At 46.9% G+C, this 12045-nt stretch overlaps 2 protein-coding genes across 2 annotated transcripts; both read left to right on the plus strand.

Moving 5' to 3' along the window:
- The first annotated feature begins 596 nt into the window (after positions 1 to 596).
- On the plus strand, positions 597 to 6027 carry LOC117649306 (CLIP domain-containing serine protease 2-like). Its single transcript, XM_034391930.1, has 7 exons — positions 597 to 752; positions 893 to 1081; positions 1855 to 1977; positions 2677 to 2761; positions 2855 to 3051; positions 3537 to 3638; positions 5458 to 6027. The coding sequence occupies exons 1-7, from the start codon at positions 674 to 676 to the stop codon at positions 5760 to 5762; spliced, it is 1080 nt and encodes a 359-aa protein (XP_034247821.1). The 5' UTR covers positions 597 to 673; the 3' UTR covers positions 5763 to 6027.
- Positions 6028 to 9992: 3965 nt separating this feature from the next.
- LOC117649903 (merozoite surface protein CMZ-8-like) lies at positions 9993 to 10370 on the plus strand. The gene has a single exon (XM_034393088.1). The coding sequence runs from the start codon at positions 9993 to 9995 to the stop codon at positions 10368 to 10370; it is 378 nt and encodes a 125-aa protein (XP_034248979.1).
- Positions 10371 to 12045: the final 1675 nt, after the last annotated feature.

A 12045-nucleotide genomic window follows, 5' to 3' on the forward strand; every position in this document is an offset into this window, starting at 1 on the left:
ATTTTAAACGAAGTTCTCGTTTTTTTTCCGTTTGGCAGCTCATAGGTATGCAAGCAGAGGTTTGTACGCACCTGATACTTGCTGAGGGCCCGTTCATTTTGAAGTACCGCTGCCGATGGGGGAAAGCGCGAGACTGATGCTTCAGCTGTGAGCTGGTGGCCGACGAGTGGTGGGGACACTATCAAGCAACGCTTCAGTGTGCGAGCCAATATGTCTCGTACTTCCATCCGCCTGCAAATTTGAGCGAGGATATGATCCTCAGCAAAATTTGGTTTAAGTATGCCTCGCCCAAAACTGACTGTTGATCAAGACTTCTTTATTCTCAGTGTGGACCGTTTGATAACGGTGCAACTTACTAACCCTGCCGAGCAGTGCAGAAGCACTTGCGGTGGCCCCAAGAATCAACACCTTATCTTCCGAGTCCAAAATTAATTCGAATTCTGTTACACTGCGTATTCATGTGTCAAATCTTCGGGAAATTTAGCCAGTTCTGACCTGCTTTCTTGATTTCTGGCTGGGCCGAGGCCTTCCCGGGAATCCCCGGCTGTCTTGGAGGTCAAGGGTGCCTCTGCTATCGGAAGTCATCATTCAACAACAAGATTTGAAAAACAAAAACAAGTCCGCCAGCTTCAGTTAAAGCGGCAGGCAAACGGGCGCGGCCCACACTTCAGCAATGGCAACATTGCGCGGTGCTTGGGCGGTCGCCGCGCTTACACTTCTTTTTGTAGCCAGCGCGAGTGCTAAAATTGAAGGTGAGTGCAGTTTGCTGCAGCAGAATGTTGCTGTTGAGAAAGCGAAGCGAGAGCGTACGGGACAGGCCAAAGACTTGAATCGCCACTTTTCTGTTAGAACATGCATCAGCCAAATGGCAACAATCGCTTTCACGTTGTAGGTACTCCGTGCTACGACGTCGCAGCAGGTGTGAACGGGACATGTGCAGTTCACTGTTCCTGGGCGCAGGGCAGCGCCCAGGTGTGCGGCTACCTGAACACACAGCCCATCGTCTGCTGTCCGAGTCCTTCTGTACTCGAAGAGCCGGAAGAAGAAACGGATGACGCAACTGGGAGGAGCCTTGTTACCAGTAGGTATTACTACACTAATCACAAAATATGGACAATCGCTAATTCATGGAATAAGTGTCTGCAGAGTGTGACTTGACTTGCTGTCACAAAAATGAGTTCGGAAGCGTTTGACTGAAATATTACTTTATAGTCCGGAACCTGGATTCATATTTTGGAAGGCAGAAAATAGATAAATCGCCATCCACCTTAGACTTTTTTGAGGTTTTCTCAAAAATTTAGTTAATACTATTGTTAGATTTCGAACATACTAGTGACTGCAAGAAGAATGTTTCTGAGCTGAATGGATACTTTAATGCTTAATCCGCAAGGTGGAGTAATTGATTGATCTCTTGGAGTTAAAATTTCCTTGTGTGGCCAAAAGAAAATTGTTATTTAGTCAAAAACCCATCTCGAATAACTATCTAGGATAACACAAGTGTACCCGGCAAGACTTATTTTAAAAAAATATATTAATATTATTTTTTTAATAAGTTAAAAACAAGTCTTGCCGGGTAAATTTTGTATCACGAAAACAGAGAATATATTGCGCTCTCGCGTATGCCCAAGGGTCGACATGTAGTTAATCTCAGATCGGTGTCCCTCCGGTTTATGCAGTCGTGGTACACTTGCAAGTTGCAACTCTCAACTGTGAACTATATTTTAGGGCTGTCTTCCTCGCACATTTTTCGAAAATACGAGTTAGTCAACAACAAAACTCAAATTTTTTCATGTTGCGTTCATTTTAGTTCGACAGGAGACGAGAAACTAATTTTTGTTTAAACTGTGATTACAGGTCAAGGCTTGTCCCTCTTGCCTCTTACTAGTTGTGGTCGTAACCCGACAGCACTTATAACAAACGGTATCGAAGCGCAATTAGGAGACTTCCCATGGCTGGCATTGATCAAAATCTATTTAAGTAAGTAGTCCATCAATGCATGATAATACCTGTTAGCATGAAAAGGCCGAAAACTTTGAAGATCTGAAGCAGATGCAGGAACATTTATGAATACCGTTAGTGCAACTTTCACCGGGCAAATGGACGTGAGACCAGTTCAGTTATTTTTTTCAGGAGTCCGTTTTTAGTGTTTTTCATGCTTAGTTTTCACAAAATGGACATCAAAATTGCAGGTGAAAGATGATGAGATATTCAGAAAACAATACGAAATGTTCGGTGACCAGTCATGGCATTTATAACTGAGGTTACTCTACTCACAGATGAGTATCAGTTTGACGTAGGTCCATTCCTTTTCAGTCAAAACAACGCGAGTCCATTCGTTTTCGGACAAAACAACTTAAGACCAGTCTTTTTTCTGACAAAAGAGCTCACGAGTCACTGTGAAGTTTAAAACGTTACGTTAGACATGAGTGCTTTTGTCACAAAATATGTGAACGAACATATCATGTTTTGACAGAAAACGGATGGACTCGTGCTGTGTGCGAGTGGACCTAAGTTGTTTGGTAACGCTATAAATTCCGATTCCCATTCCGTGTAAAGTTTCGCCTGCACTCTGAGAATACAATCAAACCATTTCGACTAAAATGTGGACTCAAGTCCCTTTGTTCGATAACCAGTGAATGATTCAAAATATTTGCTCCTTTGCCTTTCCTGTTTTAGATCCACAGCAATACGTTGTGTGTGGCGGCTCCCTCATCAGCAGCAGATACGTTCTTACGGCTGCACACTGCTTTGACGAGGAGACGTGAGTACAAACGCATTTTCAGAGAATTTTTTTAAATCTCTTTTTTTTTTCAACTTTTCAACTGCATACCATTGCGTTATACTGTTTCATTAGGTCCGCAAGGCGCGTCAAGGTTTTGCTCGGCGAACACCGACGGAGTGTTGACCCTGACTGCGATGACAATGATGTGTGTGCAGAAAAGACCCAGGTGTTCACGGCCGAGAAGATAATAATACACCGCCAGTACTCCAAGAGCACATTTAAGAATGACATTGCACTTATTCGGTTGAAAAAAGAAGTCACTTTCACTAGTAAGTGCCTGGATGAAGGATCACTACTTTGAGAGGTTGACAAGCAAAACGGGAGTTGCCAAAAATTTTGGGCCTCTTTATACCACTCTTAAGTGTTGAGAATGAAGTTGCACGGTTCACCAATGAACCCAACAAACCAACTCCTTTTTTCCAAGTGACCTGTCTCGTAGCCAATTTATAAAATATATACCCAAAACCAATAAAAGAATCACGGTAAAAACGGTTCATGGTTTGCTCAGGAACTCCCTGGAAATCGCCTAAGTCTCTTCCATAGGCTTCCTGAAAAAACCAGGTGCCGTGTTTACCGTCCTCGGTTCGCAGCAAAATTGCACGCCGCAGGTCCAGGCCGAAAATCGCCAGTCGCGTTGCAGGCGTGGAGCTTGTCTCGTGCAGCGCAGTCTGGCGTGCATTCTACCCTTAACTTCGGGAAAGGAGGCGACATTTTGATGCCACAGCAACTAAACATGGCTTGTTCTTGATTTCAGTGTGGGTCAAACCAATATGTTTGCCTGTCAGCACCAAAACGGCTGACATGAACTTGAACGGTAAATATCTTTTGGCTGCTGGTTGGGGAACAACCACTTTCAGTAAGTATAATAAGCATTTTGCATGCTTAAAAAAAGATATTCGCGACGTTAGCTGCTGCAGCTGTTAGCTTAAGGGGAGGTTCTGGTGAAAATCTTGCTATTTTCCAAATGGATCCCACTGTCACAATTTGTTCGGAATATAAAATCTTTCTTCGAGGAGACTAAAATTTGACTTTTGAAAGCACAGGCCAGGCTCTGAACCCAGTCGAAGAGTCTTTTTGAGCCTATTTTGGCTGTATCTTAAACAATCTTCTTGCGCATACTATTTTGTCGTAAAAGCTTGACCTTGACATTTTTCACTTGTCGGATTCATTTTCAAAAGATTCCGGCATGCATAGCTCAAAATTTCCATTATGGTAATAATTGTAAGCTTTTTAAGCTGAAAAGTCCCTAAAATTCTTCTAATTTGTACATTTTTGGTCAATTATAGTGAAATGCTTGGTTTGAAAGCTTGTGAATAAAAATGTAATTAACATTTTGAGTTGAGCATGCCGGCCTCTTTTAAAAATGAATCGAAGAAGTGAAAAATGTCAAGGCCAACCTTTTACGACAAAGTAGTATGCGCAAGAAGATTTTTGAAGTTATAGCCTAAATAGGAGAGAAAGGCTCTGCGACTGGGTTCAATGCATAGAGTGTGCCTCTCCAATGAAAAATTTTAATAAATACTTGGTAAGACATCAAATTTTTAACAAATTTTAACAGCGGGACCAATTTAGGAGAAAATAGCATTTTCACCAGAATCTCCCCTTAAAGTTCGTTTAGACCTCTTATGTACAGAGCAAAATCAACTAAGACGGACCACTTCTTCCAGCGACCCTCTCCGATTTGCCTGATTTTTTGTAGGCGTAATTACTAACTAAAGGAGAGTCTAAAGCCAAAATGTTAGGTCCACCAAAAATTTATTGCCCGAGATATGGCCAACTTTAGTTTAACTTTTGGAGAAAAAACACGAATTTGGGTATTTTGGACTAGTTATACACTTATCATAGTAGAAGGCTAAAATTTGGTCCCCTGTAAGTGAAATAGGGTGGTCCGAAAAAACACTTTTTTCTCTGGTGACATTTTGTCACGTTCGTTTCTACGTGATGTCACCTTCCTGGAATGAAAGTGTCCGAGTGCTGAAACATCACACACCACGAACACACAACTCGTGGAAGCAAAAGAGTTGATTTTACTCAAAACACGGAATTTCGGCCGTACTTCTGGTCCCTGGGTATTGTAGTAGGGCCACATATGAAGCTCGGTATGCTGTTTAAAGTACATAAGGTGTCTTTTTCTTCCCGAGTGACCATCCGGACGCATCAGCAGCGCATCCGAGTCAGTTTTGCAAATTGCCTAATTTTACCTATAAATCCGAAACTTCCCCCTCAAAGTGGGAACCGAAGATATTGTCCGATCGGAAAAAAATTTTGCAGGTGTGTTTCTGATGTCAAGTGGCCACTTTTGCCCGGTGCCCGTTTCCGATCAGAGAAAAAAGTGTTTTTCGGACCACCCTGTGAAATTGGCCAAGGAACAAGAATATGACCTCAGATGGGACCTTCGACGAATACCTTTAGACTAAACCCCCCAAAACGCTGTAGACTCTCCTTTAGTTAGTTATTAAGCCTACAAAAGAATCAGGCAAATCGGGGAGGGTCGCTGGAAGAAGTGGTCCGTCTTGGTTGATTTTGCTGACAACTAGTTTAATCGGTGTGCACGGAGGAACGAGACAGGCCTCGCCTGACACCGAATTTCAGATTGTTCAACCGGCAAAAGTTGTCAAGTTGTATTGCTTCATTACCTGCCATGGATCATGACAAAAGAATTTTAATGCTTTCAGAGGGGTCCACCAGCGACGTCAAGCAATGGGTCGTATTGCCAGCGGTGTCACTTGATAGCTGCAGGAAGACGAATCCAAACGTCACCCCCAAACAACTGTGCGCAGGTGGTGGCTTCGAACACAAAGATACCTGCCAGGGTGACAGTGGTGGTCCTCTCATGGGAATCGTCGGAAGGAATAGGAAGAGATTGCTCGCTCTTGGAATTGTATCGTACGGGAAAGGGTGTGGTGACCCCGGCGTTCCGGGAGTCTACACGAGGGTAGGTCACTATATTCCCTGGATACTAGCCCACTTAGAGCGCTAGCCAAGCTCAAAACTCAAGTGTTGTTTTTTGTTTTACAATTAGTACCATTAAAATGACGAGGGGGAAACAACTTGAATTTTGGTGTAATTTTCCCTTGAAAGAACGTCGAAAGGTTGAGATAGCGTTGAAGTGACGTGAAATATAACCTAAATTTGAAATAACGGTGTAAAACAATTGTCTAAGTTGTTTGTCCTCTGATGTGTATCAACGGATGTGTATCAACGGAATTAATAAAATGGCAAAAACTGCAATTGCTTCACCAATACATTCGCATTTCTGTCACTGAGTATATACTAGACCTAACCTCAACTGAAGGTTAGGTTCCATTGAACATTAAACGGGTGTTGGTGTTGTTGTTGAACCACCATCCCTGCCAGTGGTCTAATCGAGACCTACAAATCGATACATCGTCTTGATTCCTGATGTTCTTCCCTGTCACTGATATATACCTGAACCTTGGAATAAATCTTTCTACTTTGATCTACACCTGGTTTACTGTGTGTTCTTGGCATCTCCTCTCCCGAATCGACATCAAAAGGTTATGGGCCCAGGTACCGTTTTCAAGTGCTCTGTGAGATAGTGATCTGTCTTAAATTGCCTTTCTTGCAAAAAGTGATTTGAGGGAATCCGCTGTAAAAATGTCGGACAAGCCAGATACTTACAATCGGACAAAACTTAAAAATGCCGCTACATATACCATGTGGTCTTTTCAACTTAAAATTCTATTTGAGGCCAAGGACCTCATGCGCAATGTGAATGGTGAACTCCCTATTGATGAGGTTGCACATGATCAGAGAGTTTTAAGGAGAGAGAATGATGCAAAAGCTAAATTCTACATAACTCAAACAACAAGCAAGGCAGTAAACCAGCATCTGATGAGTTGCTCTACATCCAAAGAAATGTTCGACAAGTTAAAGGACATTTATGAGAAAGACACCGATCACCAAAGGTGCCATCTACTTCAAGAGTTGTACTCTTAAAAGTGGAATAATAACAAGACTGCTTTGGAAAACGTCAGTGCAGTGCAACAGATTGCTTTTCAGTTAAACTCACTCGACCATGAGGTGAATGAAACCTCCATAGTAACCAAGTCACCAGCATGCTGCAGCATACATGCCCAAGCAGCATACAGCATTCTCGACTGCATGGTATTCTGTTCCCACTGCTGACAGGACCATTGATAATCTATGTTCTCGGCTTCAGACCGAAGAAGCAGAAATGATTGAGAATAAGGAAGAGTCAGTTGAAGTTGTCATTCAGGCCTCTCGGTCCAAATCTGTCAAAGACAGAATAACTTGTAACTCATGTTACAAGATGTGCCATGTGGCCCGTGACTGTAAGGCTGAAAAATGCCGACACTGTAAGAAGGCAAATCATAAGTCTGACAACTGTCGTTACAAACCCACACCATGTCACTTCTGTGGAAGAATCAATCACAAGGAAGACGATTGCCGCTACACGGTTAGCTCGTGTTTTGCACTTTTGCAAGGCTCGACATGATACTGAAACGCATGCGAACGTTTGCATCTCAGCCGCAAAGCTCGCCATGCAACCGAGAGAACTGCAAGGCAATGCTTGCGTCGTGCCTTGCAGATCCGCACCCAACACCTTGCAAAGGTGCAAGGACCGCTTTGCCGGTCCCGCAAGGAATGGAGTGCGGTCTGCCCGGGTCTGCCTTGCAAAAGTGCAAGGCAGCCCTCACACTCGCACAAGAAAAATGCAAGGGACACCTTGCGATCCGGGTTGCAATACTGCAAGGCAGCCCTTGCACTTCCATTGCAAGGCACGCTTCCCGATGCGCCTCTTCCTCCTCATCTTCTTCTCTTCATGGAGCATGCCCCAAAGGGCTGATGCGCAACTGGGTGTGTGGAATCGAACCCCGGTCCTGTAGCTTCGTAGCGCGGACGCTTACCCCGAGACTACAGGACTTGTCGAGGTTCCGACGGCGCCGTACTCCACATGGCCCGAGCGCGCCGGAGGGGACAGCTGCTGCGTGCGATGGTGGGGGTAGCCTTGCAGTCAAGACGCAATGGTCTGCTTGCACTGTTGCAGGGCAAGCCCGAGGGCAAGCCGCAGGCCGAGGCATGCGGAATCGCAAAGCATCCTTTGCATTACCGCAAGGGACGGCCTGCATCGTCGAAGTGCGGATGGGCTTGCAATTCTGCAAGGCCTTCCATGCGACTGCGCAGGGCAAACCTTGCGTTTTGCACCGTTCTGCCTTGCAGAATCGCAAGGCGGGAGACAGTGCAATGAATGCCTTGCGTTTCTGCAAGTTTTTACTTGCAATTATAGGAAACGCATACACCACGCTAGGTGTTCCTTGCGAAAATGTCATTTGCAAATCGAAATGCAAGCCTTGCCTTGCATTTTGCCTTGCACTTGGCCGAATCGCAAAAGGCGGGACCACAGTGTATAATCCTAAGAATAGGTTTATAGTAGGCAGAATAAACGCAAAGACAGAAATGACAGAAATGAAGCTAGCATTTCTAACTTTAAATAGGGGTCATTCCATGCCAAGTCAATCACAGCTAGATCCTAAGAGATTTGGCACGAGTTTGCTATGTGCGTGGTACTCCTCTTCACTGTCAACTCTGTCTAGATTAGCAGGAGTTGATCAGTCAAAAGCACTGTCACAACTCAAAAGCTTTGCTTCAATTTATAATTCACTGACGTCTACTAACGGGCACAGTGGTAAGGGAGGGTGGGGCACCCGACATTCCCGTAAGGCGCCATGTTAAATTTAACCCTTCATAACTTTTTTCCTAAAGGATTAAAAAAATGCGTCTGCGGGTCAAAACGTTTCTTTTGGCCTTAACTTTCGATGTGCAAAGCGGCATTGCATGCGGAAAAAGTGCAGGGTCCGGCCTTTTAGTTGGACTAACACCGGCCACTACTAGGCCTCAAGCCGTCCGACCTTTGTTGAGCAGCAAAGTGGAGAATTTTCAGATGCAGAAGACTTACCGGAGAACTTAAGTGATGTGGCTCGACGTTGGCGTGAGTGCATACTACGGGACACGCGGTCGATATGCCATTGTCAGCTGTGGGACTTTTTCAGTGTGTGACACGTGCATCCGACATGGAATGAACACTTGCCCCACATTGCCGCAACCAGCCTGCAACTGGTTCAGGGTCGATATGTTATCATTACTTTATTGCATATACTTTCATTTGAAGACATACTGTTTTTTGACTTAAGTGTTTATGTTTCCATCATGAGTAGATGAAAGTACTGTCATTTAAACTTTTCTTTCTTGTGTGTGCAGATTGTAAAGACTTCAAATCAATTATACAATTCTCAAACTTTTAGCTGCTGGTCTGATTTAGTGGCACTTGCAATTTATGCATGGTTTATCAGACAGGAAATGCAGACCTGGCCCCACTGCCGCAATCAACCTGCATCCTGGTTCAGGGCCGATATATGATGACAATTCAATTGAATCAAGTATTTGATTCAAATGACTCAAATGTACTTAACAAATATACCCATAAGGTCTTCAGCCTCTGGAAGGATGCTTTGAAGATTCTGCTAAATCTCCCTCCCCAACATACATGCCGCAATTCTTTTAAAAAGTTAGACCTCCTCACTGTCCCGTCCCATCTTTTTATTTTTATCACACTACCCTCCATGTTAACAACTTTGGCAGTTCTTGCAGTTCATTCCTCAAATTTGCTTACATGTTTGCTTTTCTATAAAATTGTCTACTGCCCCTCCTCCGATGACGATGAAGAAAGCCAAGGGAGAAGTTCCTTTAAGGCAAAGTCACAGGGAGAGGTGATCCCAGAAACACCTCCACACAACAGGCGCGCTTGTAAACCTAGTGCTGTCCCTCTGACCTTAAACTCAACAATGCATTTCGTAATTATCAGACCGGAGGTTACACGGTCAGAAAAATGTCCGTTATTTTACGAATAAAAATCCGATTAAGTGTTATACGTTACCACGAATCTCATTTACGGACGCCAGGAGGTCCCAGGCAGGTCCCAGAGATAAGTCCCCGATTGGTCGCTGGAGGTCACACGCCGGTCCCTTTTGCGTCCCTGCTAGGTCCCGGATGGGTCCTCGTGGGGTCCCACCGCGTCCCTAGAGGTCCCCACCAGGTCCCTAATGGTCCTTCAGGGTCCCGATTAGGTCCTGCAGGGTCCCAAACGGGTCCCCCAGGGTCCCAAACGGGTCCCCCAGGGTCGCGAATAGGTCCCAAATGGGTCACCCAGGGTCCCCCCAGGTCTCGAATGGGTCCCCCAGGGTCCCGAATGGGTCCCCTAGAGTCCCTAATAGGTCCTCCAGGGTCCCGAATGGGTCCCCCAGGGTCCCGAGTAGGTCCCCCAGGGTCCCGAATGGGTCCCCTAGGGTCCGGAAGGCGTCCCCCAGGGTCCCAAACGGGTCCCCCAGGGTCCAAAATGGGTCCCCTAGGGTCCAAAATGGGTCCCCCAGGGTCCCGAATGGGTCCCCCAGCGTCCCGAATGGGTCCCCCAGCGTCCCAAATGGGTCCCCAAGGGTCCCTGGTGGGTCCCTCAGGAACCCAAATGGGTCCCCTAGGGTCCCAAATGGGTCCCCTAGGGTCCCCTAGGGTCCCTATGAGTCCCCTAGGGTCCCTATGGGTCCCCTAGGGTCCCTATGGGTCCCTATGGGTCCCCAGGGTCCCTATGGGTTTGAGACCCTGGGAGACCCATTTGGGACCTTTGGACAACGAATGGGGCCTTGGGGGACCCATTTGAACCTTTGGAGACCCATTTGGGCCCCTGGGTGGGGGACCCATCCGGGTCCCTCGGGGACCCATTGGGGACCCTCGGGGACCCATTAGGGACTCTCGGGGACCCATTTGGGACCCTCGGGGACCCATTTGGGACCCTCGGGGACCCATTGGGACCCTAGGGGACCTATTCGGGACCCTTGGAGACCTATCCGGGACCCTTGGGGACCCATCCGGGACCCTTGGGGACCCATCCGGGACCCTTGGGGACCCATCCGGGACCCTTGGGGACCCATCCGGGACCCTTGGGGACCCATCCGGGACCCTTGGGGACCCATCCGGGACCCTTGGGGACCCATCCGGGACCCTTGGGGACCCATCCGGGACCTTGGGGACCCATTTGGGACCCTGGGGGACCCATCCGGACCCTTGGGGACCCATCCGGGACCCTCGGGGACCCATCCGGGACCCTTGGGGACCCATTCGGTACCCTGGGGAACCCGTTGGTGACCCTGGGGAACCCGTTGGTGACCCGTTGAGGACCCATGGGGGACCCATTGGGGACCCGTTAGGGACCCATGGGGGACCCGTTGGGGACCCGTTCTGGACCTTGGGGGACCCGTTGGGGACCTTGGGCGACCCGTTGCGGACAGGCCCGGACTGGCCAGGGCATTTGGGCAGAAAAATATGCCGGGGCCCCGGCGTTGTCGGGGCCCCCCAACTTACAGTTGCGAGGCCTCTCTGGCCGCTGGGTCTCAAATCGACCCGAAATACCTTTAATTCGTAGTGCTGCCCCCTTACAAACTGGCAGGAATTGCATTTTGAACACACAATAGGCCTTGGCTTTTAGCTCGCTTCGCTCGCATAGTAATGCGGAATCGCGTGAAACGAATCTATCATCAGGTCGATGAGTTCCGAGCAGGTCCAGGTCAGTTCCTGAAAAACTTGCAACAATGTTTTAGTTTGCTGTGAACCAGCTTACCAAAAGATATGCATGTTTTCGTTTCGTCATTTGGGAGAAAATTTAAATTGCATTAGAAAAATTTTAAAGCTCGCTTCGCTCGCAGTTTCCGCTGCCAATGTTTTGCTGCTAGCATAAGAAACTAACCCTGGGTAATTATATCATTTCTACAATTTCAGAAGTCAGGGAAAATCACAAGGGTTGTCGTAACATATTTATCTAGAGGATTTCGACTTGCGAGGAGGGGGGAGCAGGGGCCCTTTTGACAATTTTCTGCCGGGGCCCTCTATGAGCCAGTCCGGCCCTGGTTGCGGACCCTGGGGGATCCGTGTGGGGACCTATCAGGGACGCAGCGAGACCTCGTTGGGACCTGTTTAGGAATTGAGTAAAGACACGCCATTTAATTTTAAAACTCTTACAATACTTACTTGATCTCCCAACTCGAGAAAGTGTTACGACTAGGTCACCATCTTGTCCAATATAATTTCCAACCGTCGTCGAAACCGGGATGTAAGTCTGTGAAAACGACACTAGCGCCATCTAGCGGATAACTAGTTATCGAGGACTTGGCGGGGACCGATTGGGACCTAAGGGGACCTGGCTGGTACCGATTGGGACCTAAGGGGACCCA

Source organism: Thrips palmi, unplaced genomic scaffold, assembly GCF_012932325.1.
Source record: "Thrips palmi isolate BJ-2018 unplaced genomic scaffold, TpBJ-2018v1 HiC_scaffold_4, whole genome shotgun sequence".
NCBI lineage: Eukaryota > Metazoa > Arthropoda > Insecta > Thysanoptera > Thripidae > Thrips > Thrips palmi.